Here is a 26575-nt window from a genome sequence, read left to right as displayed (position 1 = left end):
AATGACCTCTTCCTAAATCCAGAGGCTCAGACCCTTCAGTCTTATACCATGGCCATTGGACAATTCCAAGAAGATATATGCCTGTGGGGTGTCAACCAGGACTCAAAAGATTCTAAAGAGCCACTATCATGTGCTCCAGGGACTCAAGTCCTAATTAAAGTCTGGAAGGTTGGGTCCCCAAAGGCTCAACTCCAGCCCAGATGGAAGGGCAGGGGCCCTTCCCTGTAATACTTTCTACCACCACAGCAGTCAAGGTACCAGTCATGACTCCTGACGTGATTCCTCACTACTCATTAGTCAAGCTGTGGAAGAAAACATAAGAGGACACTCATTATACCTGTCAGCCCCTGGGAGATCTCAGATACCTATTCAGAACTGCAAATGAGTGCCATTCTAATGAACACCCCCAAATTCAAGTTTCTGGGGATAAGATTTCTCAGGATAGTGCTAAAGAGCCAACATAGCTTGGAAGGGGTTGTACTCCAAAACAGACAAGAGATAGATCTCCTGATCCCTGAACAAGGAGAGACTTGAGCCATCTTGAATGAGACCTGTTGTTTCTGGGTAAATACTTCCAGCTAAGTTAAAGAAAATCCTCAAGAAAAACATTCAGCTCCTACAGGATCTCAAAGAACAAGCTGGAGAGTTTTTGGGGTGGCTACAGTCTCTCTTTGGGGGATCCTTCTCCTGGTGAGGGGAATTTGGATTTGGCAAATGCCCCTACTAATCCCTGTTATCACCATATTGATGCTGCTTATGACTGTTCCATGTATTATCAACTGTCTAACCCATGTTGTTAGCCCAGATCAACAAGCTACAAAATGCAGTGCCAGTTCAACAAGGATATATAAAACTATAGCCAACCATGGAAAATTAGATGGACACCACTATAAGGGCACTGAGGCTTGAGACTAGCAAGAGGGGGAGGCCCAATGCCCCTCGCCATCCCAGTTCAGCAGGCAGTACCCAGAAAGACCTTCACGCCCCCTATTCCCAAAGGATTGGGCCTCCCATCTCTTGAGGGGGTAATGTTAGGTAGTTAGAATAGAAAAAAGGAGTCCAAAAGTGTGGTGGCTAAGAGACAAAGAAGGGAAAAGCCAACAAAAGCAGAACAAAGGAAGGTCCGAGGACCAGAGTAAGGACCTCAGGTAAGACAAACAGCCCTCCTGGCTAGCCCAGTTTACATAGGGCAGGCTCAGGGGGAGGAGAAAAACATATAAATAGAGGAGCCAAAACCGAGCCGGGGACTTCTCTTCACATCTTTTGGGTTGGCTTGCTCTCATGCCTCAAGGATGTATTTTCCTTTACTTGCCAATAAAACTAAACTATAACACTGGTCTGTCCATTGCTTTAATTTTTTGCTGTGGCAAGACAGAACTGAGGAAATTACACACTTCCCTGACCGTTGGAGTTACGAATAGAATAGGGTGTTATTGAAAAGGAGGAGGACTCTGTCTTATCTCCCACTCCATTTCCAGTTTGAGTAGTAAATAGTCTCCATTCAGCCTCCCTGAGTTCCAAAGGGCAGATTCAAACAGTTGCCAATCAGAGAAGCAGAAGCAAGGGAATGCAGAAACAAAGGGGGTGCAGTCAGGAAACGACAGTGCAGCAGCAAAGCATGTTTGTGAGTCATCCTCAAGGAATACACATAACAACATGTAGGAACTAAGCCCGCCTCGCCCCCACCCCCTGCCCCCGACCCAGGGGGAGGATCTCATAACTCCAGGGTGAGAAAAGATTCTTGGAACACCTGTTACCTCACTCCCAACACTCAGAAGTAAATCTGAAAACAGCAGAAAATAAAGGTTCTTTTCTTTAAAAACTTTCATAGCCAGCTGAATCTTCAGAGCTTATTTTGGGGATAGGAGTCTACCTTATCCCCAGGTTATCAGCCTCCTGAATAAAGCAATATTTTCAGTCCAACCAACACTTGTCTTTTGAGTACTGGTTTTCAAGCAGACACATCTGAGTTTGGTAACAGCAAGACTTTGTAAAAGATACTGGAACAAAACAAATCTAAACAAATCAACAGAAACAACTGGTATTTTAAGACAATTCTTTCAAAAAGTACACAAAGACAAATGACTCTTCAAATATTCATAGGGCATAGGAAGTAAGAAGCCTTCTAAGCAAAGAGAACAGTCCAACAGTAAAAACTGTAAGAACAGAGGAGAAAAAAAAAGGTGTGGGGTGGGGGGGGGGGGCTGAGATTGAGACATTAACACTCATTAATAACTAACATTACTATAAAGCCTATATACATAATGTTTACAGTTATATGACTTTATGTTGACACAAAGGATAAAGAGTTTACTTTCAGAGAGTAGGTTAGCATTGTCAGGGTATCAGGCTTATTTGATTATTGTTTTTCCATTTATAGTGTGAGAACGTCATAGAGTATCCCAAGTGCAACTCCAAAGAGAAAAGAAGAAAACTGTTTAACATCTCTTTCAGAGCACTACACATCTGGAAAAATTAAATCTCTGTCTCCCTGTCCCAAATCCCCTACTGGATCTAAGTTTGGTGGGAGTGCACTGGCCCAACAACTGGCAGTTTTCTCAATGTACAGTTGGAATATTTAACTTCTTTTACTAGCTGCAGCCTTAGCCCTAAGTTCTAGGAAACCCTGACACCAATGCACCACATATCTAAATGTACATTACCTACTTGATCACCTTATCATCTATGTCTCCAAAAACAATGAACACAACTCATTGTCTCTGTCCTGTAGGTAACATTCTACATGAGGTGAGGTGAGGTGAGGTGAAGTCGATCAGTCCTGTCCAACTCTTTGCGACCCCGTGGACTGTAACCTACTAGGCTTCTCCGTCCATGGGATTCTCCAGGCAAGAATATTGGAGTGGATTGCCTTTCCTTCTCCAGGGGATCTTCCGACCCAGGGATCGAACCCGGGTCTCCCGCATTGGAGGCAGACGCTTTAACCTTTGAGCCACCGGTTGAAAAAAAAATCCCTGCCTTGGCTTCTTAGGCAGCACTCTTGATTTTCTTCCCATCTTTCCTGTTACTTCTTGTCAGTCTCCTTTACTAGCTTTTCAACATGAATTCTGAATACATTTCTTTTTTTTCCTTTTCTAATACACATTCTCCACGTATGAATACATTCTATGCTAGGGAATCAAATTCCAATCAAAGGCCAAATTTTTGTTCTACATTTCAAAATCATATACTCAATGAACCATACAACATACCTGTATAACAATTAAACTTAACCCTCTAATGAGCCCACTAAAATGGAATCCAACTTCTACCACAAACTGTTTTATCCCAGTCTCCCCTAGCTCATTAAGTAACACTCATATCCACACAATGGCCCCAAACAAAAACCTAAACTGCTAAATTTAGATTCCCCCATTTTCTTAAATTTCACATAAAGTCCCTGAAAACCTAGTCAATTTTATTTCCAAAATAAATTTCAAATTCATCTACCTGTTTTGCCCACTCTTTAGTCTACCACTGTCCAATACCAAGGTAATGCATGCAACCTATATAATTTTAAATTTGCTAGTAGCCACATTAAAAAAAAGAATGGTTTATACATATCAAATTGAAAACATTTTTTTACATATTTGGTTGAAATATACTATGAACATCATTATGATATGTACAAATATTCAATACATATGAAATATTTTATATTATTTTTTTTTCTTAGTGAATCTTCACAATTTGTTGTGGGTTTTATATAGCACACTTCAGTACACACAGGCCAAGTTTCAAGTGTTAAACAGGCACATGAAATTACTGTATTGGAGAGTACAATACTCATCTATGACAGCATCATCCATTGCCCGGAAAACTACAACAGACTCATATCTGGTATTATCACTTCTATTCCTGCCAACCTCCACCTGCAACAACATATTTTTATGAATTAGTGAGGAACTAAAACAATGCAATTCCTTGCTCCTGTGTGGAACAATAATGAGACTGGGTAGGCTTTTCTATGCCTATTGATGTGTGAACAATGTTAATGATTAAAAGGTTAATCAATAATATCTTGGCTATTTTCCTAAGGAAATACTTGCTCCTAGAAGAGAAAACTGATCCAGTTAAACTGATCAATTATCAAGACTAGTAAATTCACCCAGAGTCATTTCATAATCTTCAGTTCACTGTGTTGTCATCCAAATCTACTGTGTCACCAAATCTCAGCCAGTTCTCTCTGCTGAAAAATGTCTTTTAGTATCTCTCAGCATAGGCCTTAAAATGACATAAAGAACCTTACCTAATTTCCCTATTTTGAGACACTAGTAAGATTGTGAAGGTGGTATTCTCCTTTACGGCAATAAGTCTAGTAAACTGAGTTTTGCTTGATTAACACCTTTTTGGAGTTCTTTTTGAAAGTCAACCTTCAACAAAAGCAAGAGGGGACTTCTTAAAATGCAAATGGGGTCATGTCACTCATCTGGTAGAGATATTTCAATATTTCCCAGTGCTTTGGAACAAGATCTAAGCTGCTTGACAATTTTGACAAGGCCAAAATGACCTAGTCTGTCTAGCTCTCTAAAATCATACTATATCACTCCCTTCTTCCATTCATTAAGTTTTAGACACAGTGCCTTCTTCCTTTTCTTTAGATATAGCCAGTGTTATCCCAGTCTTGGCATTTTCACATTTACTCTATTCTGCAGGCAACAGTCTTCCCTGTCTTAAAATTGCTGACTCATCCTGTTCCCATTAACTGAGTCAAATCTAATCTCAGAGAGGCTTTCCTCAACCACTGTATTTAAGGTATTGTTATCTCTTATGCCAATTTTCCCTGTATCACATCATTTTACTTCCTTCATATCGCTTATCATAACTGCCTTGTCTTTATCCTTCATTTACTTTTTCTCTCCACTAAGATTATAGATGCCTTACGAACAGAGATCTTAACCTATCTCTTCTATCTCTATATGCCTACATATTGGATACATTTATTGACATATAGGTATTCAACAACTTATAAAAATGAATTAATAAAAAGAATTCAATGACTATATTAAATGATGAAGGAAAGAGAAGGAAAGGAGGGAAAGAAGAAAAGTCCTTCTAAAATATGTGATAAAATATGTGATAAAGCCATGACAGGTATGCTTATTCACTCTTATGTATCAGGACACAGTGTAACTGTATTAAAGGGAAGGAACTGGGACTCCACAGCTACTATATAATGTAACTGAGACCAGGATCAAGGTTTCCTGATTTCTAATCCATTGCTCATCAGAGCATAACACCCTATCTTTCAGCCTTCTCTGATTGATGTGGTTCTTTCAAAGCAGATGTGTAAAGCTTCAGATTTACTAGAGAAACAAGGCATCTGAAGGAGAAAATGATTTTCTCTGCATTAATTGGTAAGTTCATATCTTTTTGCATTTACATCTCCCACTTGCATCTTGATTAGCAATTTCTTCTGTCAATTTAACACCAAAATCCTCTGTAATCAGTGGCATGCTATATTCTGGAACAGACTCAATGAGTCCCTGAAGTTAGAGAGACAGCACTTCAATCCTTCACCTTGGCTGCTCTAGTGGTGAACATGCCTGACTGTCAGTCTGATTTCCTAAATCTCCTCTGAGATGGTAGGCAGTTAAAAATGCTGTTGGCATATGCTTGGCTTCAGCTCACTGCAAATACAAAAATGCCATTTTCTTCCAAACACAAGCCTCACTTCCCTCCCATTATTATTAATATCATCATTAACATTATTATCTTTATCATTCTTCCAAACTCCCTTTTGGAGAGGTTTCATACTCTAAGGAAGAGCAATTCCTGAAAATTATATTTGATTAATATATTTAGTGAGGCATAAACCATAAATTAGAACTTGATTGAAATTTCTATCCTCCTCCAATAGTAAATGTACTGTAAGGGATTGTAATTGTTGTCTACACAATTACAGTATTCCCAGGTGTGTCAGTGGTAAAGAATCTGCCTGACAAGCAGGAAACATAGGTTTGATCCCTGGGTCAGGAAGATCCCCTGGGGAAAGAAACGGCAATCCACTCCAGTATCCTTGCCTGGGAAATCCCATGGACAGAGCAGCCTGATAGGCTACAGTCCACGCTATCACAAAATAGTCAGACACTAGTTAGTGACTAAACAACAATGACAACCACAGCACAGTTACTAATTCCTCTTTATTGTCTTACTAATAGAAATTCAATTTTCAAATACTAGACAGCTTGAGGTGAATGACTGTGGTGGGTGGGAGCATTACTCCTCAACCCAAATCCCATGGAAAGAATCTTGAATACTCTGTGCTGAATCCAGTGATTTTGTTCCTTTTATCGTTTAGTGAGGTCAGGTCTCTTTAATATGAAATGAAAATAAGAATCTGGAATAAAAATAAGAATTTGGAATCCTGTTACTTTTCAGTCTTTCTCCACCTATATGAAGAGGGGTTCAGGCACCTTGGCTTGATTGCAGTTCTTAAAACATGCCTTTACTTCTATATCCTTGCAAAAGTCCTAAGCCACAATTCCAACTGCACAGCTCGTTCATCAAAGCCTGACTCAAATGTCACCAAACAGTTACATCTTTGCATAATTTTTTCCATGGTAGCAGTACAAACTGTTTTTCCAACAATGATTCCATATGAATCCATTATAGCACTTACCACAATAAATTCCTATCATTTGCTTACATATCTATTTACTCCATGAGAATGCCAGTTATTTGAGAACAAGGATCATGTCTCACTCGTGTTTGTGTTCTTAAAACCTAGCACAGTGTCTACACGAGAAAAGATACTCAAATATTTTTCAAGTGGTTGACTGAGGAGACTACATAACAAATAAAAAGTTATTCCTTAATATGATACCTTCCTCATTCTGTGCTGTTTAGGTTTATGATAATTTCATATTCTATATATACTTCGCAAGGTTTTGATTCTGTTTTGTAGTTCCTAGATATTTATTTCAAAGGCTTTTTTTTTTCAAAGAAGGTATCAAAAATGATTGTGCATAGCTTAAAGTCTTAAATAAGCAAAGGACACATTTAGAGAAGACATTAAAATGTGGCTATGTAAAACACTTCTAATCAACTAGAATACTTGGTTAATCAGAACTCCCCAAACTCTGTAATTAAACAAATGATCACCTGCAATAATTTAAGCATATTTCCATTGGTTTATAACTTGATAAGCAAAAGACTATCTAAGCTAAACTTAGGTCACAAAGTTAATCAATAGAAAATTATTAATAAAGATGATGATAATGATGAGTATTTTTAATAATTAAGGTGTATTGCATTTTCCAAAGATGGGCACACCATTACTTCTCATCCTGCATGCTCCTTTTGACCTTTAAATTATATTCCTTCCATTGAAAAGTGGGGTTCATGTCTCCTCTTCTTGAATTGGGGAGGCTTTTAACTTGCTTGCAAGCAATAAATTACGGCAGAAGTGACAGTACATGATTTCAGAGGTTAGATGAAAAAAGAAAAACTATCTGTGATTTACTAACTGTAAAACTTATTCCTGGATTCCTGAAATTCCGTTAACAAGCTCCATATCCATAGGCTGTCATATTATGAGAAAGTCAAGCCTCAGGAGAGGTTAAATGCAGTTTTCCTTAGTGTTCTAGTCCTCCGTCCAGACATCAGACATGTGAATGAATAAGCCTATGCCCTTTGTGAATTTCTGACCTACAGCATTTGTGAGCATAATACATTGATTGTTGCTTTATGTCACTAAGTTTAGGATAATTCATTGCACAGCAGTAACTACTGGAAGAGAATGTGTGACAAGCAATGGCCAGATGTTCACTAATCCCATTTCTTATTCTTGGACATAAAGGGGAAGAAGACATTATCAGCTCCTTTGCAGTTGATCTGGGTTCCCTTTAACTGAGTGGTGGTCAATGGGATGCAAAGGGACATATGCCTCATTGAAGTGTAGTCATCAAACTTCCTGTTTAGTCATCTACTGTCTCTTCCATTTCTGCAGTGACAGTGGAAGCCAAATTATAAAGATGGCAATATCAAAAGTTTGGAGGATTGTGAATCACTGAATCATCACCTAGTAGAGACCAATCAAGGAAACTGGCTAGTGTTTGACCAATGTATAAATGATAAATAAACCATCATTAAGATAAGCTACTGAGATTTGGGAGTTGTGTTATGGCAGGTAGCATTGTTACTCTAATACACATAACAAATTTAATTTATTTGTATTACTAATTTGCAATACAAACACTGATTCTTGAGCACTTGACAATGTGTTGATAATGTGCTTAGTGCTGTGAATATATTATCCCATTTAAACTCAGATCAACCTTATTACTAGGCAGGTATATTTGTTTTCCCTGTTTCATACATGCAAATCCAAAACTTAAAGACCTGATTCACTCAGAGTCACAAAGATATTCCAAAAAAAGAGAAATTCCTTGAAGATAGAGCAAATCTAAAAGATTATCTTTTATCTTTTAAGATTATCTTCCAAGAGTTAAATTAGCAAAATTCATTTGTGAGGTTAGTGATCTTTAAATGCATTGTCGATGTAAACTTTTGTTGAACAGGTTCTCTGAACTTATTCCCAAACCACTAATTTTAGTGATAACAGAAGATGCATGTGCAAAAATCCCTGGTTTTATTTTTTATATTTTATAGTAAACAGGCCACTATGTACTGATTAAAATGTCTTTTACAGTCATTTCTAAGGGTTAGAAATAATTTTTGTTATGGTATCTTTCCATATTTTATGACTTTAATTAAATTTCTGATTTCTGTTCTGAACACTGCAATATAATACAGTATAAAACACAGTTTAATCATTACATTTGTGGATAATTTTGTGATTTTCTTCAAAGCCTATAGCACCAAGGGACTGATAATAGAAGATAATGTGCATAAAATACACTCTAGGAAGTTCCACAAACCCCATTCTCAAGGACTTTTCTTTCTCCCACAACCTAATAGCAAATGCACACAATCAAAAAGTCTCATCAGGACTATTCCTCAATTGTCATCATCTTTAAAAAGGAATCTGGTCACGGGCACAAGGTAATATAAAGGACGTTTTACAACAACTACATATACTCTACAAAAGCTCGTACTGAGACAAATAACATTGACACAGACATGCATGCGCATTTGTGGTCACATTAGTGGTCACAGAATACAATGTTTGGTAAAAATCCTTGCAAAATTATTAAACTAAAGATCAAGTAAATTTCTTTGTGAAAATATTTCTCAAGGTAGTTTCCTATTATCTATCACTTTTTACAATATAAAATATTACAAAACAAAGTAACATTTCTCTTGCCCTTGTTTCTGTGAGGTCTAGTGATGCTATTTCAAACAAATGTCAAATTTGGCAACCACATCCATCACTTCATTTAACTGTGAAAATATCTAACATCTTATTTTAGTTTATATTTCTAATAATTCCTTGTTTTATATAGTCTGCATCCTTGTACGTGCAGTCACACAATAGATAAACATATAAGTTTATATGACATTTGTCATGATAAACAAACTTGAGTAAGAAGACAGAGGCTGGCTGACGTGGGAGATGCGATTTTCTTTATGATTCTGTACAGGGTTTAGGCAGGATGTTATGTAAGGTAATGATACTTCAGACCTGAAGAAGTCTGCTGTGCAACTCGTGTAGAAAACACGTGGTTAAACAAAGTGGCAAGTGGAAAGACACCAGAAGTATAGGCATGTCTGGCAAATGGGAGAAACAGCTAGGAGGGCTATGTATTAATATCTGAATTTGAAGGTATGGGGAAGAGAGAGGTAGGTTAAGTGCTCTTCAACAACTTGCCCCAAAAGCAATTCTTGGGATTCCTGTGTTTATAACTGGCCCATCAATCTCCTGAGGTAAAGGAAATGCCCTGAACCAGGTGCTCAAAGCCTCTGGATCTTGTCTGGTTGCTCCCTCATCAGTGTGTGACCTCAAGTGCTTTACTTTGCTTCCTGACCTTTGCTATTATGCTCCAGAGTATTTTTCCCTTTGAAACTCCATCATTTACTTTATAGAAACTGGGAATACAAAATTTTCAATACCCCTCCTTCTATGAGTTATGCCAAAGTCTATTTCCTAAAAGTCACCACTTCATAAATTGTATTTTTCAGACTTCTTTTTCTCTAGAAGCTCCAGTCCTTCAAAAGTTACTTTTGAAATGTAGGCAGTCAAGCATTTCACTTGAGGTAAGCAAGGAGCACCCCACAAGAGTTTTTAGGATTAAACAAAATAGAAAGTAATAACAATGTATTATTAGATGTAACACTGAATACGCTTATTCATTTAATTACAAATGAGAGTTTAGTTATAAAAATGTAAACAAATTATTTAATAATTAACGTTTCAGAAACAAATGACAACAAAAAATCCTTAAGATTCCACAACTAAAATATTCTCCCCATGTTATTTTTCTATTTAGAGTGCTAGCTACTTCCTCTGAAGGTATTTTCAAAGAGAGATGCTTGACTCCCTCAACTCACCTACTTTGAGTCAGAGGCTCCACATAGCACTTGTGTATAATTCTCTGAGTGTAAGGCTGGTGTGCATCAAAGCCCTTTTGGACCATGGACTCTCCTGCCAGTCCAGCGGCTCTGACCCTTTGGTGAAAGAGCACTTCTCAGAGTGACATCGTGCTGAACATCTCTCCCCCAGCAGGAGCAACAGAGATCACTGACCAGTGCTGCTTTGTAGCTTAGCCAATAGGTTTCTCAACGAACAGTCTTTCCTACTCTGCTCACCTCTGTTCCCTTAGTCAAAAAGGTGCACACACAACAAAGGCCATTAAAGTGCACAGAGAGCATACAGTTTCATCTCTTGCTGACGGGTGCTAGCAGGTGGTTTTGCTTTTCCTTAGCTTGAACTCTTTGTTTGCAGAGGAAACAGTGAGAACCCCTCTACAGAATTCTTCCCAGTAATGTTTGATTTAAATTTGCATACAAAGCTAAGGTTACTCTGCTACACATCTTTTATTAAGTTCCCTTAGGAAGTCCCCGGGTAATTGGCTTCTTTAAACTGGTTCTGCCACTATAAAGGAGCCACATCACTTCCAAAAAGGACAAAGTATTTTAACTGTTGATTCCCTGGAAAGACTCCTATGAGAATGTAGTGACTAAGATGAATTCAGGAAATTAGCTCTCCACTGAAAAATGAAAACATGTACAGTTCTTATATGTTAAATAAATATGAAATGGTGCCTGAACAGATTCTCCACAGTCAACAAAGGCTCCACAAAGTATGAAGAGTGTAAGATAACATTTGCTAGCAGTTAGACCTGTGGATAGAAGTGTTCCTGGGGTTGGAAAAACTGGCTTGATTAGGAACTGAGATCATTAATGTCCAGGTCTTATAGAATGAAGACTGGTGTGTAAAAATTATGCAACACGGGGCCTCAAGCAGCACAATCAGGACCTAGGAACTAGAGTGAACGTAACATTATATCCTCCAAATATGATACTTTGGAGAGCCAAAAGGGGGATAATTCAAATTTGTCCTAAGGAAACCAAGTCATACCTTTACTGCATGTTTAAATTCATTTAACAAACACATGGTTTCCAGGTGGTGCAGTGGTAAAGAATTCACCTACCAGTGTAGAAGATGCAAGAGATGAGGGTTCAATCCCTGGGTCGGGAAGATCCCCTGGAGGAGGGCATGGCAGCCCACTCCAGTATACTTGCCAGGATAATCCCATGGAGAGAGGAGCCTGGTGTGCTACAGTCCATGGGGTCATAAAGAACTGGACGCAACTGAGCAACTAACACTTTCACTTTTCAAACTTACTATGCAATGAGCCAAATAGTAAGTGTTTGAGTCTTTGTGAGCCATATAGTTTCTGTTGTCATTGTAGCACTAAGAGCAATAGATATATATGGCTGTGTGTATTCTTAAAATTAGACTTTCATATAATTTTCATATGTCAGAAAATATTTTTTCAAATTTTTCAACCATTTAAAATATTAAAATCATTCTTCACAAAGGCCATATGAAATAGATGGTAGACTAGATATGACCCAAGTTTGTCATAAGTTTGTCAACCCCTGATCTAAGATACTACATAATGAGTCACAAACCTGAAGGATAAAAATCAACAACAGAGGAGTCATGTATTAGAAATATTTGGCAAGCAGCCAGTTATAAAATAGAAAGGTGTTAATTTTATAATATTCAAAATGTCAGCAATTTCAGAACTCTATGCAGGTTTTACTAACTAGTCCTAATTAATATAGGACTAGTAGCTTGTATTTGTAAGGGGCTCAGTTTAGTTCAGTTCAGTTGCTCAGTCGTGTCCGACTCTTTGCAACCCCATGAATCACAGCACGCCAGGCCTCCCTGTCCATCACCAACTCCCGGAGTTCACTCAAACTCATGTCCATTGAGTCAGTGATGCCATCTAGCCATCTCATCCTCTGTCATCCCCTTCTCCTCCTGTCCCCAATCCCTCCCAGCATCAGAGTCTTTTCCAATGAGCCAACTCTTCCCATGAGGTGGCCAAAGTATTGGAGTTTCAGCTTTAGCATCATTCCTTCCAAAGAACATCCAGGACTGATCTCCTTTAGAATAGATTGGTTGGATCAGGTGCTAGTTACTGGGTAAAACATGATTTTTTTAAATTAACTTTATCAGTGTAAGTTACATATTATTTTAAGTGTACAATTTCTTGAGTTTTGACAATTTTGTATACCCATGTAACCACCTTGGATAATCTTCATAAAGCTTTGCTGAGAATTTGTTTGAGGCAGCATTAAATTTATAAATCAATTCAGGGGAAATTGACACCTTAACAATATTGAGTCTCCCAGTCCAACCGTACGATAAATCTTCAAATGTTTAAATCATTTTAATTATTCTTAACAATATCTTACAATTTTCCAAGTTTAAATCTTGTACATCTTTATTAAATTTATCAAGTTTATTTTGTTATTTTTAATGCTAAAATGTCCTTTTAAAAAGTATATTTTCCAATTGTTAGTTGCTACTTTATAGAAATACACTCTCTGGGTTTCATTTTATTTCTTTATTGCACATTTCTTATTTCATTAATTTTGCCCTTATCTTTATTTTCCTCTTCCTTGCATTATAAACTTGGTACATTAAATTTGTATTCCGTGATCTTGCTAAACTTATTTATCTGTTCTGCTAGAATGGGTTATTTTGTTGTAAATTGATTTTTTTAGGATTTTCAATGTAATTGATCATATAATTTACTAATGTGGACATTTTCACTTTTTCCTTTGTAATCAGTATACATTTTATGTTATTATCATTATTAATTTATTCTTCTGGCCAGAACATCCATAATACTATACTGTTTTGAAACATGGACATTCTCACTTTGTTGCTAATCTTAAGGAACAGTATTTTGTCCTTCATTTTAAGTACAATTTTAAAGCTACTTTACTAGATAGAAGTAGTAATTCAAAGGTATGCTTTCATTTCCCTCCACAGTGAAGAAACTAATGATATTGCGCAAAGGAACAATGTAAGCGGTAATGTAAAACAGGGGCTTGAATGTATGTCTTGATTTTACACAATATTCTTTTTATTACTTCATTTCCAAACTGAATTACACAGAGTTCTAAGTGTACAAGATAACCTTTTACACTGGTTAGCTTCTAACTGACACCATCGTGGTCTTTCTCTCTGGCAGTCTCAGTGAGATTTCAAAGAGAAAAATAGCAGCTCTGTTCAGAGACATAAAAAGGAAAAATAAATTCTGACATAATGAAGAAGTTATGGAAGACAATGAAAGAAGTTCAACAAAATCATAACAGTGTAAGTAATTAAAAAAAAAAAACTATATATGATTCTAGTGAAAGCTATGAATCTATCCACTCCTGTATGTACAATAGAATCAGACACAAAAGGCTTTTCTGGCTATATAAGCTTAAGTTGTATATTAAACTATTTGTTAATTCTAGAATCCATTTAAATGATTTATGTAAAATGGTCCATGTAAACTGGGACATGTGCATTTTTAATCTGTTTTATTTTTATTTATTCAAAAAATAATTTCCACAAAGTGAGATATCCAAAGTATGTTGCTTTTCCCTGAAATATGAAGTTAGAAAACTAACGTAGAAAAAATACATTTATGATGGTCCTGAAAATCTTCACATTTGTCTGTGGGAAGTGTCTCTATATTTTCCATTTGACTTTGATAAGTCACACATGAAAATTCACACACAAAAATATGGAAGTCTCTATTCTGAATACCTGTTAAAGTATGAATTTTTGCTGAATCTTTTCCTCTCTTTGAGAGTATTTCATTGCTGGCTACCCATGTTAGTCTTTCACAATTCAATTATGCCATCCTTTTAAAAATTGTTCTGTTTATAGTTAAAACCCTTTACCAAAAAGATGATACACTGAGCCTCCTTGTACGTTTCAAGACGTTAATAAAATACAATAGACAAGGCCTTCCCTTTTGGTGTGGTGGTAAAGACTCCATGCTCTTATTGCAGGGGGCCCAAGATTGATCCCTGGTCGGGATTCTATATGCAGCAATTAACAGTCTGTATGCCACAGCTAAGAAGCCTGCATGCCACAACAAAGATCCCCTGAACTGCAACTAAGACCTAGCATAGCCAACAAAGAAATATTAAAAAACAATATACAGAACTATAATGCCAGTTTAAAGTAATATGTGTTCAAAATAAAAATTTGCATTATATCATCCATAATTCAGGTATTCAATATTAATAAACATGAATATCATCTTCTATAAACAATATTTTGAGAAAAAAACATAATTCTTTTGTTTAGAACTTCACTCTTTCAAGTTACTTTCCAGGTTTCAGCTTAACATTGCTCTATGAGCATATTTCTGTAGCTTCTGTAACTAACATTCTTCAAGATATACAAACTAATAGGCAGCATCAGTAGTACTGAGGCAGGAGCTAGATGGGTCCCATGCTGAATAGTTTCTCCCTTGTGGACAGAATAATACCAGAAACTCCATAAAAGCAGGATGATTGAAGAGGGAGGTAAAAGAACACGTATTCCTCATTCTCAAAGTGAAGGACACCTCCCTGACTACATATGCACAGAAAGTCTCCTTGGAAGTCAAAAGAGGAGGGGCATCACCTCATAGTACATGATGCTGCTACCTATAGGTCTCTTTGCTAGAATCCACCCTGGCACACACACCTGGGAGGACCCGAAGATAAACCAAATACAGGCTCAAAATCAGGCAAAGCAAGATGACTGGTTAAAGGAAACTCAGAAGAAATGCCCTGTAAACATGATTCAAACTACCAGGAGGGCATGACTCTCTCTGAGCTTGCCCATGTGTCTATCCACATGTATGGTACTTCTTTTCTTCCTAGTAAACACTTGTTTCACTACTTTCCATCTCTATGTGGAAATTCATTTCTGCACAGCTCATGGGCCAGGACCTTGCCACTGTCTATGGTGGCCCAGAGGTTAGGATTCAGCACTCTCCCTGGAACTGCCTGACCTCAATCTCTGGCCAGGAACCAAAATCCTGATTCAAGCCGCCACAGGCCAAGACCACCTGAGATCACTGTTAATAGTAATAGAAACCTTCTTCTTATAAGAGATTACTATTTACTAAAGCATTCCATTTCTATCATAACTCTTTGTCAGCATAATAATCTTCTGAAGTAGGTATAGTACCCAAGTTTATTTTACAAAAGAGTAATCTGAGGCATACTGAAATGTGTTACTTGTCATAGTCTTAACCATTGTAAGAACTCTTGTAGGGCTTTACCCTACGCCTACAAGCCCCGTGCTTGTCCAAGTTCACGGCCAAAGAAAAAGGCCAGAGTCAGTTAGAGACACATCAATGGTTTACCCGGGAGCTTACCCATCTGAGGTCAGGTCCTCGAGTGATGCCCCATCCTGCGCAGCAGAAAGCCAGCAGGACATGGCAGCAGTCTTCACGCCAGGGGAAAGGGGAGATTACCAGTTATTAGGGAACTGATGTCAGGTGGGCTCATCAGTTTCCAGGGAAACCAACAGAGAGGCACACCCCTTACCACCCTTTGATAAAGAAAAATTACCAGCTGGGGCCTGGGGCAAGTATATAGGAACTTCAGTCATGTGCTTAAGATTTAGGTGAAGCAGACACTAGTCTGGCAAGGGGATGTACAGAGAGCAAGAGAACAACCATCTTGAGTGACCAGACCACATAGCTCTTAATTACTGTAAAATTTACACATATATGTTAAACACCAACAGGGTTCCCCAGGTGGTGCTAGTGGTAAAGAACCTGCCTGCCAATGCAGGAGATGTTAGAGAAGTGGATTTGATCCTAGGGTTGGGAAGATCTGCTGAACGATGTCATGGCAATCCACTCCAGTATTCTTGCCTAGAGAATCCCATGGAGAGAGGAGCCTGGAGGGTTATGGTCCATAGGGTCACACAGAGTCTGACACAACTGAAGCAGCTTAGCGTGCACATTAAACACCAACAAATGAAAAATAATAATAATAGAAAAAAATAATACTCCCTACTCTCCAAGGTTAAGAACAAGATTCTACAACCTCAACTGTCCACACACTGAATCCAGAGAAGAAAGTAAATGTCACAGTATTTGATTCAGAAATTTTTAAAATAACCTAAATAATGGTAAACATAGTTATTCATCAAAATAAATAATAAAGGCTGCTGCTGCTGCTAAGTCACTTCAGTCGTGTCCAACTCTGTGTGACCCCATAGACGGCAGTCCACCAGCCTCCCCCATCCCTGGGATTCTCCAGGCAAGAACACTGGAGTGGGTTGCCATTTCTTTCTCCAATGCATGAAAGTGAAAAGTGAAAGTGAAGTTGCTCAGTCGTGTCCGACTCTTCGTGACCCCATGGACTGCAGCCTACCAGGCTCCTCCGCCAATGAGATTTTCCAGGCAAGAGTACTGGAGAGGGTGGGATGATTTGGGAGAATGGCATTGAAACATGTATAATATCATATATGAAACTAATTGCCAGTCCAGGTTCAATGCATGATACTGGATGCTTGGGGCTGGTGCACTGGGATGACCCAGAGGGATGGTACAGGGAGGGAGGAGAGAAGGGGGTTCAGGATGGGGAACACGTGTATACCTGTGGCGGATTCATGCTGATGTATGGCAAAACCAATACAATATTGTAAAGTAATTAACCTCCAATTAAAATAAACAAATTTATATTAAAAAAAAAAGAGTACTGGAGTGTGTTGCCATTGCCTTCTCCGAATAGTAAAGGCAGGTATAATCATATCTGTAAAACTATAAAATACCAGGCTCTGATCTTAAGTTAGCATTTTATCATCTTAAGAGCACCAAGGAACACTCTTGAAAATTCAGGTCTAAGACTGGATTTTGTAACACTCACACACATTCTCAAGAGCATGGCCTAGCCCTCTCTGAACATGAATAATTATACCTGTATTGCCTTCATGTTGACCCTCTTTAGATACTCTGAATAAAGCATCAAATGTTTTTCAGTTCTGAGGTCAAGATACTGGTCAGCATTTCACCTGACTTTTTAAACAGAATATTCCAGACCAATTTTATTATCTTCTATGATAAAGGGACAGTCCCCAAAGTGTGTGTGTGGGGTAAGATTTTCATTAATTACATCTGAATTAGACTTCTATTTTCATCCTATATTCCAGTTAGCAGTTAAGTACAAAGGTTTATGGGTTAAGAATCCCTGCAGAAGTGCATTCAGGTGCCTTTAGAGGCTGTCTAGAAGAGGAGATGGGGAAGGGGAGGGACAGGGGCAAGACAGATGGACCTCTAGACTATCCTGAAAGGCTTAAATACAGGAGCTCTGCTTTCTCTCTTTTATTTATTTATTTAAGCTTTGAATTGTGTTTGAAGAAAGAGTATGTTTACCTCAACATTCAAAAAAACAAAAATTTCAAACCATACACTTAACCAGTATGTTCTCAATGACTGGAACATCAGATACTAAGGGATCTTAGCACTAATGCCCTTATGGAGCAATTTGACAGGGATTAAGGGCCAATATGATTTAATATTTTTATTAATAATCTAGGTGAAGGAACTCAGATTATAGTCTCATATTTCTCATTAATATTAATTTAGGTATGTTTACCAACCAAAGTTAAAAGCAAACTGATAAATTACATGAAGAATCATTCAGAAATATGATGAAGTTTATTAGCATTAGGATTTGGGGCCAAGAACAAACACATCAAATTGAAATGGAGAAGGGATATACAGGCAATGACAGTATTAAAAAAAAATTGTCTATCCAATAATCATGATGTTTAAGAAGGTAGTAATACGTTAACAGTAGCTGGCTATATTAATAGCAATTTTAACGTAAGAAGCTACTTTATTTGACATTGGACAGGCTCTAATTAGAGTATGCCTTTTGATAGTCTCACTTGAAAAGTTTATTGAAAAGGTAAATAAGGACTAGTGAAGAACACAAAATACTAAAGTATTCCTATGAGAAAAAGTTGAAGTATTTACCTTGAAAATGAGATGACTATATGGACAAATTACTGTGCTCAAAGTCTATTAATAATTATAATAAATCGTTCTGCCTTTAAGAGGACTGCCAGGTATGAGGGACATATAGAAATATGGTCAGATAATTTAATTTGCTATAAGTAAGCCATTTTGATAATGAGAAAAATTTTAAATACTAATATATCCAAGTGGGAAAGGTTATAAGACTTTTATCCCTAAATAGCTTTTGCAGTAAAAAAAAAAAAAAAAAAAATGTATTCCCTGCCCTGGTTCACCTAGGCTATTTCACTGGTTTATCTTCACTTCACAAATACCCATCCAGGGATACTGGAAATGTCAAGGTTTCACCCTTGTAAAGCTATCTTCTGAAGTTCATGGATCTTTGTCATACTTTCCACATGAAGTATGTTTCTTCCTGATTCTACCTATCCTCCCAGCTCAGAATTAATACTACCCCGCTAGTACACACAGGTAAAGCACAAAAATCTTTGTTCAAAGGAAACATTTGGCAGAAGTACTTTGCAGTTCAGACATACTACTAGCACAGTACTGCCATTGCTGCTGCTGTTGCTTAGTCACTCCAGTCGTGTCTGACTCTTTGCCACCCTGCAGACTGTGGCCTGCCAGGCTCCTCTGTCAATGGGATTCTCTAGGCAAGAGTACTGGAGTGGGTGGCCCACGCCCTCTTCCCAGAGATCTTCCTGACCAAGGGATCAAACCTGGGTCTCCTGCATTGCAGGCAATTTTTGTTCATAAATATATATTCTGAGGTTTCTCTTATATGTATGTCTGGCTTGCTTGAAGGTTTTCCCAAGATCTTAAGGGCTAGCCCCTATGTTTTGACACCTCTAGACTTTTGTCTTTGTTTGTTCCATAAATGTCCATCTGGCCTAGCATGCACCTTGATTTTTGTTGGCCCCTTTCCCTACAAGGTCCTCTACTGTCTCCATTTCTATAGACTCCTTCATGTAACCTGACTATGACAATCAGACCTGTCAGATACTATGGACGTCCACCCATATTGCCTCAGCACATGCAGTTCCATCTCATAGCCATACTAACAGTTAAGGCCAGAGGCATCAAATTGAACTCTACTCATGCTTACAAATTGCACTCACCGCTTCTACCAACGCATCTTACCCAGACCCAGGGTAAGAGAGTTACCTGAGAGTGGCTTTTTTTTTTGGCCCCAAGAGCTTGAATGGCACAGTAGGAGGCTCTGGTAATGCCTCTGAGGAGAGGTGGCCTTTAACCAAGTGTGAATAGGTAAATAAATTGGATTTTATTCCCCAAAGGTAAGATAATTCTGAGATGTGTTCCATAGGACTCTGCTAGAGTTCTCCAGGTTCAGTCATCAGTTGCCTGCAGTGACTCATAATTACAGCTTATTGATTCTCTGTCTCATTTTTTCTGAAATAGACTAATGATAACACCAATACTTGACTCTCCCTCCAGGTAAACCAATCCCAAAATAATCTCTCTCCATATATTTACTTGTGCTGTTTTTGTTGTCGTTGCTGTTTTTAATAGTATTAATTAAAAAAAAAAACAAAACAGGGAGAGAGACTTCCCTGGTGGGCCAGTGGCTAAGACTCAGTACTCCAAATGCAGGGGACCCAGGTTCACTCCCTGGTCAGGGAACTAGAACTACATGCCCCAGTTAAGAATTCACATGCCTCAACTAAGAGTTCACATGCCACAGCTAAGACTCAGCACAGCCAAATAAATATTAAACGTGCACATGTGCACACACACACACAGAATTCACATTTTAAGGAAGAACAAATACTGCTGGTTTCCGTATATTCACTGTGCTCACAACAAATGCCTCACTATCACATTTGGGAAGATGGTATATATTCTCCCAAACAGACAACACTCAAACATTTGTTGTTCCTGGCAGCTCCAAGTGAGATTTCTTACAGAACACTGATTCTACGTTCTAGCATGACAGGATGCAGACACAGAAATTCCTTGTTTTAAATACATTTTCCTATACATTTCAATATAGTGATTAGAAAGATCATCTCCTTCTATTCAAGGAAAGAAAGAAATTACCTTATGTATTGTTCTTTGGCTTCTGATCGTGCTATGTGACACTTCAGCAAATCCTGTACACAATGAATTCTATCATTTCAGCACATGTGGCAGTTAAATGCGCTCATTTGCATAAGTTATAACCATATACATAAGTAAAAGCATTGTTCGTGACAGTAGATCTGACTTTGGGGATACATATGAATTTCTAAAGTTCTAATGGATTTCAGCATTGACATTATGGCACAGAAATAAAACATTCCTTGCAATCATTCCAGGGATTCCAGATGGTGAAGAATGCTACAATATTTCAATGGAAGGTAAAGCAGACTTACCCGAATCATCATGACTGAACATCTGATATCATGAATTGTATCATAGATCTTCTTTGAGATGTCCACGAATTGACTATCATCAAACACATCCAAAGAGTTTTTACTTAAGGCTTCCAAGGCAACATTGACTTGTGTTACAAATTCAGGAATTGCTGTTAAAATGAATAAGAAAGAGAAAATTGTCCTATTTGTATTTTCAGATTACTGGGAAATGGAGAATCATATTGTTAAATACATATTTGATTAATAAACTTTCAATTTTTTTTAAAATGTATGAAGACAAAACAGTTTCGCAGGATAATCTTGAAACTCTGAAATGTAAAGAGAATCAAAGACAAGAAAGACATCTTAATGAAAATATTTTTTTAAATTATATTTCTCCTTTATAGCGTTTGTTTTACTATGTCTGGAAGCATATTATCATTTTTTGTCCTATCCATTGTAAGCCTAAATAAATTACAAAAAAGAATTGGTGTGAATAGCAGTTGAAATCATAGAAAGATATTTTTTTAAAAATTGAGTTGCAAAATAGAAGAAAATTACCTAAACCTACTAATTCTATCTCATAGAAATAATAAAAATACTTTAACTTTCTTTTGATAAAATATTTCCCCCTCATCAAAAAGATTAATGAAATCAGTGATCTTATATATAAAACATTTCTATCTAAAACGAGAACATTGAATGAATGTAGGGATATATCAATCAGTAAGGCCAATCCATAGAATGTTCTTTTTTAATTAAGGTTTCGAACTGTGATAGTCCTCTGTCATGTCCGACTCTTTGTGACCCCATGGACCATAGCCCATGAGGCTCCTCTGCCATGGAATACTCCAGGCAAAAATACTAGAGTGGGTAGACATTTCCTTCTCCAGAGAATCTTTCTGACCCAGGAACTGAACCCAGGTCTCCTATGCGGGCAGATTCTTTACTGTCTTTGCTATCAGGGAAGCCAAGATTTCAAAATGCATACAAGCTAAGTCACTTTAGTTGTGTCTGACTCTGCAAACCTATGGACTATATCCCACCAGGCTCCTCTGTCCATGGGATTCTCCAGGCAAGAATACTGGAGTGAGTTGCTGTTTCCTCTTCTAGCGGATCTTCCTGACCCAGGAATTGAACCCATGTCTCTTAGATCGGCAGGCAGGTTCTTTACAACTAGTGCCATCAAATAGTCTCAATTAAACACATTTCTCCAACTTTGCTCCCAGCATCAGGGTCTTTTCAAATGAGTCAGCTCTTCGCATCAGGTGGACAAAGTATTGCAGTTTCGGCTTCAACATCAGTCCTTCCAATGAACACCCAGGACTGATCTCCTTTAGGATGTACTGATTGGATCTCCTTGCAGTCCAAGGGACTCTCAAGAGTCTTCCCCAACACCACAGTTCAAAAGCATCAATTCTCTGGTGCTCAACTTTCTTTATAGTCCAACTCTTACATCCATACGTAACTACTGGAGAAAACCATATCCTTGACTAGACGGACCTTTGGTGGCAAAGTAATGTCTCTGCTTTTTAATATGCTGTCTAGATTGGTCATAACTTTCCTTCCAAGGAGTAAGCGTCTTTTAATTTCATGGCTGCAATCACCACCTGCTGTGATTTTGGAGCCCCCCAAAATAAAGTCAGCCACTGTTTCCACTTTTTCCCCATCTATTTGCCATGAAGTGATGGGACCCAATGCCATGATCTTAGTTTTCTTAATGTTGAGCTTTAAGCCAACTTTTTCACTCTCCTCTTTTACTTTCATCAAGAGGCTCTTTAGTTCTTCTTCACTTTCTGCCATAAGGGTGGTGTCATCTGCGTTATTGATATTTCTCCTGATAATCTTGATTCCAGCTTGTGCTTCATCCAGCCCAGCATTTTGCATGATGTACTCTGCATATAATTTAAATAAGCAGGGTGACAATATACAGCCTTGACGTACTCCTTTTCCTATTTGGAAACAGTCTGTTGTTCCATATCCAGTTCTAACTGTTGCTTCCTGATCTGCATACAGATTTCTCAAGAGGCAGGTTAGGTGGTCTGGTATTCCCATCTATTTCAGAATTTTCCAGTTTATTGTGATCCACACAGTCAAAGGCTTTGGCATAGTCAATGAAGCAGAAATAGATGTTTTTCTGGAACTCTTGCTTTTTTGATGATCCAGCAGATGTTGGCGATTTGATCTCTGGCTAATACTTAGTTAAATGGCAAAGACAATGTTTCACAGAGTAATTATGCTAATATAGTGCAGAACTGAGTTTCGAACTCTGACTGCCAGAAGGCATAGTTTAAACTCTACTAGACCTTATCATATGGAGGAAGTTTCTGCCCCATGTGAAACAGCAGGATAAAGGTAGACTAATTTTTAGAGTCATAATTCTAAACCTGGAAGATACAAATGCTTTATCTAATACAAAAATATTAATAAATGTTATTTTTATTTTTTCCTACTTTCAAATCCCTATCTTCATGTATGGCATACCACCTCTTGCAGTCCTACCTGCCATGTTCTTGATATGGGAGAATGTTGGTAATATACATGGGTAGTCATATTTTGGGGCTTCCCCAATGCCTCAGCGGTAAAGAATCTGCCTGCAACGCAGGAGATGCAGGTTCAATACTTCAGTTGGGAAGATTCCCTGAAAATGGCAACTAATTCCAGTATTCCTGCCTGAAAAACCCCATGGGCAGATGAGCATGGAGGCTACAGTCCAATGGGTTGCAAAGAGTTGGACACAACTGAGCATGAGCACAAGGCATATTTTATTTAGTACTTTCTTGCCTCTATGTACTAAAATGTATCATCTGTAGCCTAATTCTTAGGTACTATACCCACCAAGGGTATCCTACCTGCTTTTCTTCTCTGTCCATTTTTTAGGTGTGAACGTGAAAAAGAAAGTCTCTCAATCGTGCCCAACTATTTGTGACCCCATGGACTATATAGTCCATGGAATTCTCTAGGCCAGAACACTGGAGTGGGTAGCTGTTTCCTTCTCCCAGTGATCTTCCCAACCCAGGACTGAATACAGGTCTTCTGCATTGCAAGTGGATTCTTTACCAGCTGAGCCACCAGGGATGCCAATCCAATAAAAAGAGGCACCTAGTTGGGAATTCCCTAGTAGTCTAGTGGTAAGGACTCTCCTATTTCACTGCTGAGGGTCTGGGATCAATCCTTGGTCAGGTTCAGCAAGCCATGCAGTTATGCAGTATGGCCAAAAACAAAAAAAGGGGGCAGGTGGGGGGGCACCTGGATGCATATGGCAAAATATAGCTATTAAACATTAAACTCATTAAAATTAATTTTAAAATTTATTTCCTCGATCGCATATACCACAGCTCAGGTGCTCAATAGACATAATCAGTTGAGTCACTCAGCTGTGTCCAGATCTGAGACCACGTGGACTGCAGTACGCCAGGCTTCCCTGTCCATCACCAACTCCTGGAGCTTGCTTAAACTCATGTCCATTGAGTCGGTGATGCCATCAAACCATCTCATCCTTTGTTGTTCCCTTCTCCTCCCCTCAATCTTTCCCAGCATCAGGGTCTTTTCCAGTGAGTCAGCTCTTCGCATCAGGTAGCCAAAGTATTGGAGCTTCAGCTTCAGCACCAGTCCTTCCAATGAATATTCAGGACTGATTTCCTTTAGGATGGACTGTTTGGATCTCCTTGCAGTCCAAGGGACTCTCAAGAGTCACCTCCAACACCACAGTTCAAAAGCATCAGTTCTTTGGCGCTCAACTTTCTTTATGGTCCAACTCTCACATCCATACATGACTACAGAAAAAGAGCATAGCTTTGACTAGACACACCGTTGTTAGCAAAGTAATGTTTCTGCTTTTTAATATGCTGTCATAGCTTTTCTTCCAAGGAGCAAATGTATTAATTTTAAGGCTGCAGTCACCATCTGCAGTGATTTTGGAGCCCCCCAAAATAAAGTAAGTCTGTCACTGTTTCCATTGTTTCCCCATCTATTTGCCATGAAGTGCTGGGACCAGATGCCATGATCTTAGTTTGTTGAATGTTGAGTTTTAAGTCATCTTTTTCACTCTCCTGTTTCACTTTCATCAACAGTCTCTTTAGTTCCTTTAGCTTTCTTCCATAAGAGTGGTGTCATCTTCATATCTCAGGTTAATGATATTTCTCCTGGCAATCTTGATTCCAGCTTGTGCTTCATCCAGCCCGGCAGTTTGCATTATGTACTCTGCATAAAAGGCAGGATGACAAAATATGGCCTTGCCATACTCCTTTCCCAATTTGGAACCAGTTTGTTGTTCCATGTACAGTTCTAACTGTTGCTTCTTTATCTGCATACAGATTTTTCAGGAGGCAGGTAAGGCAGTCTGGAATTCCCATCTCTTTGAGAATTTCCCACTATTTATTGTGATCCACACTGTCAAAGACTTCTGAATTCTGTTTTGAGAGTGGCAATATGGAATGTTTCTATCATCAGAAAAACTTCTAATGGATAATACTATTCTCCAGTGGATTCTTTATCAGCTATAGTGTTCTATAGTGAAATTTCATTAAATGGCTTTCCCATTTTCAGTGAACAGAATAGCAAAGGCAAAGAGAAAGCTAATTCAAGCATTTTGCCTAGGAGAAATAGCTTTGAACCAAATTCCCACTAATTTCAATGTGACTCCCAAGGTATCAATATATTTCTAATCTGGGCCTTCTCCCTTAATTCCAGAACTATAGATTCAACTGTCCACTGCAAAATTCTACCTGAATTTTTAGTAACACCTCAAATCCATCTGTTGAAACCATAATACCTGGAAAGCCTAATTTTCTTCCACTATTTTCTATTTTGGTGCCTGGTCATCCATGAAAAACACCCAGCTGTCATCGTTACCTCACAGTCTTTTTTACCTTTTATATCCAAATGTCCACCAAGTGTAATCTCCTCTTATCATATAAATATATTGTAAAGCTATTGCCAGTATAGCTCCACTGCCTCTAACAATCATTATATCTCTTGCTCAAGTGCTCCTCATAACCCTTCTGCTTAAGATCTTCTCACTCTTCAGATTCATCGTAAGTACTGACACAATCTTTTGACAAAACAACTCAGTAATAAGTACACCAGTGTTCATCACAAAGTAGATTCTCAATAAGTTGTTTTATTAGTAAGTCATGTCACTACAGTATTCACAACTCTTCACTGGTTCCTGGAAAGTTTCTCCCAAGTGTGTAGCCTGACTCATAATAGATAAATAATTAAATGAATTAAGTTATCACATGAGTTAATGAGTGAATATATAAAAGTTAGATAAAAATATAAGTACAATGCAACATGTTCAGCTTGTATAATTTGGGTTTGGTTCATACTTGGTAATCTCCAAAAATATAATTATGTGGGCTTATGAGAACAGTCAGCATATTTAATGAGTTAATCTTTACTTTTTATAGTGTTGAGAGAAGAAGAAACTCTTAAGAAAATGTGTCCAGTTATTTCACATTCCCAGGTGCTGGAGTGAACAGCAACTACCCCCACCCCCAACCAAAATGATCACTCCAAAGAAAAAGATAAAGCTCCTGCTGCTGCTGTTAAGTCACTTCAGTCGTGTAAAACTCTGTGTGACCCCACAGACGGCAGCCACCAGGCTCCCCCGTCCCTGGGATTTTCCAGGCAAGAACACCACTTTGATATTCTCATCACTGAATCGATGGATATGAGTTTGAGCTAAATCTGAGAGATAGTGAAGGCCAGGAATGCCTGGTGTGCTGTAGTCCATGGGGTCACAAAGAGTCAGACATGACTCAGCAACTGAACAAAAATAATATTAACCCTAAAGACATAGATAAATGCAAA

The 26575-nt window shown here is 38.2% G+C and overlaps 1 protein-coding gene across 1 annotated transcript in view; it reads right to left on the bottom strand.

The window, feature by feature from the left end:
• CTNNA3 (catenin alpha 3) overlaps nt 1-26575 on the bottom strand; it is a 1850481-nt gene that overhangs the window by 368519 nt on the left and 1455387 nt on the right. The window contains exon 13 of the mRNA XM_052639474.1: nt 20780-20931. Within this exon, the coding sequence (XP_052495434.1) occupies nt 20780-20931 (152 nt within the window). The remainder of the gene's footprint in view (nt 1-20779; nt 20932-26575) is intronic.

The sequence above is a fragment of the Budorcas taxicolor genome, chromosome 5 (assembly GCF_023091745.1).
Source record: "Budorcas taxicolor isolate Tak-1 chromosome 5, Takin1.1, whole genome shotgun sequence".
In the NCBI taxonomy this organism is placed as follows: domain Eukaryota; kingdom Metazoa; phylum Chordata; class Mammalia; order Artiodactyla; family Bovidae; genus Budorcas; species Budorcas taxicolor.
This window is presented reverse-complemented; position numbering and strand designations above follow the sequence as displayed.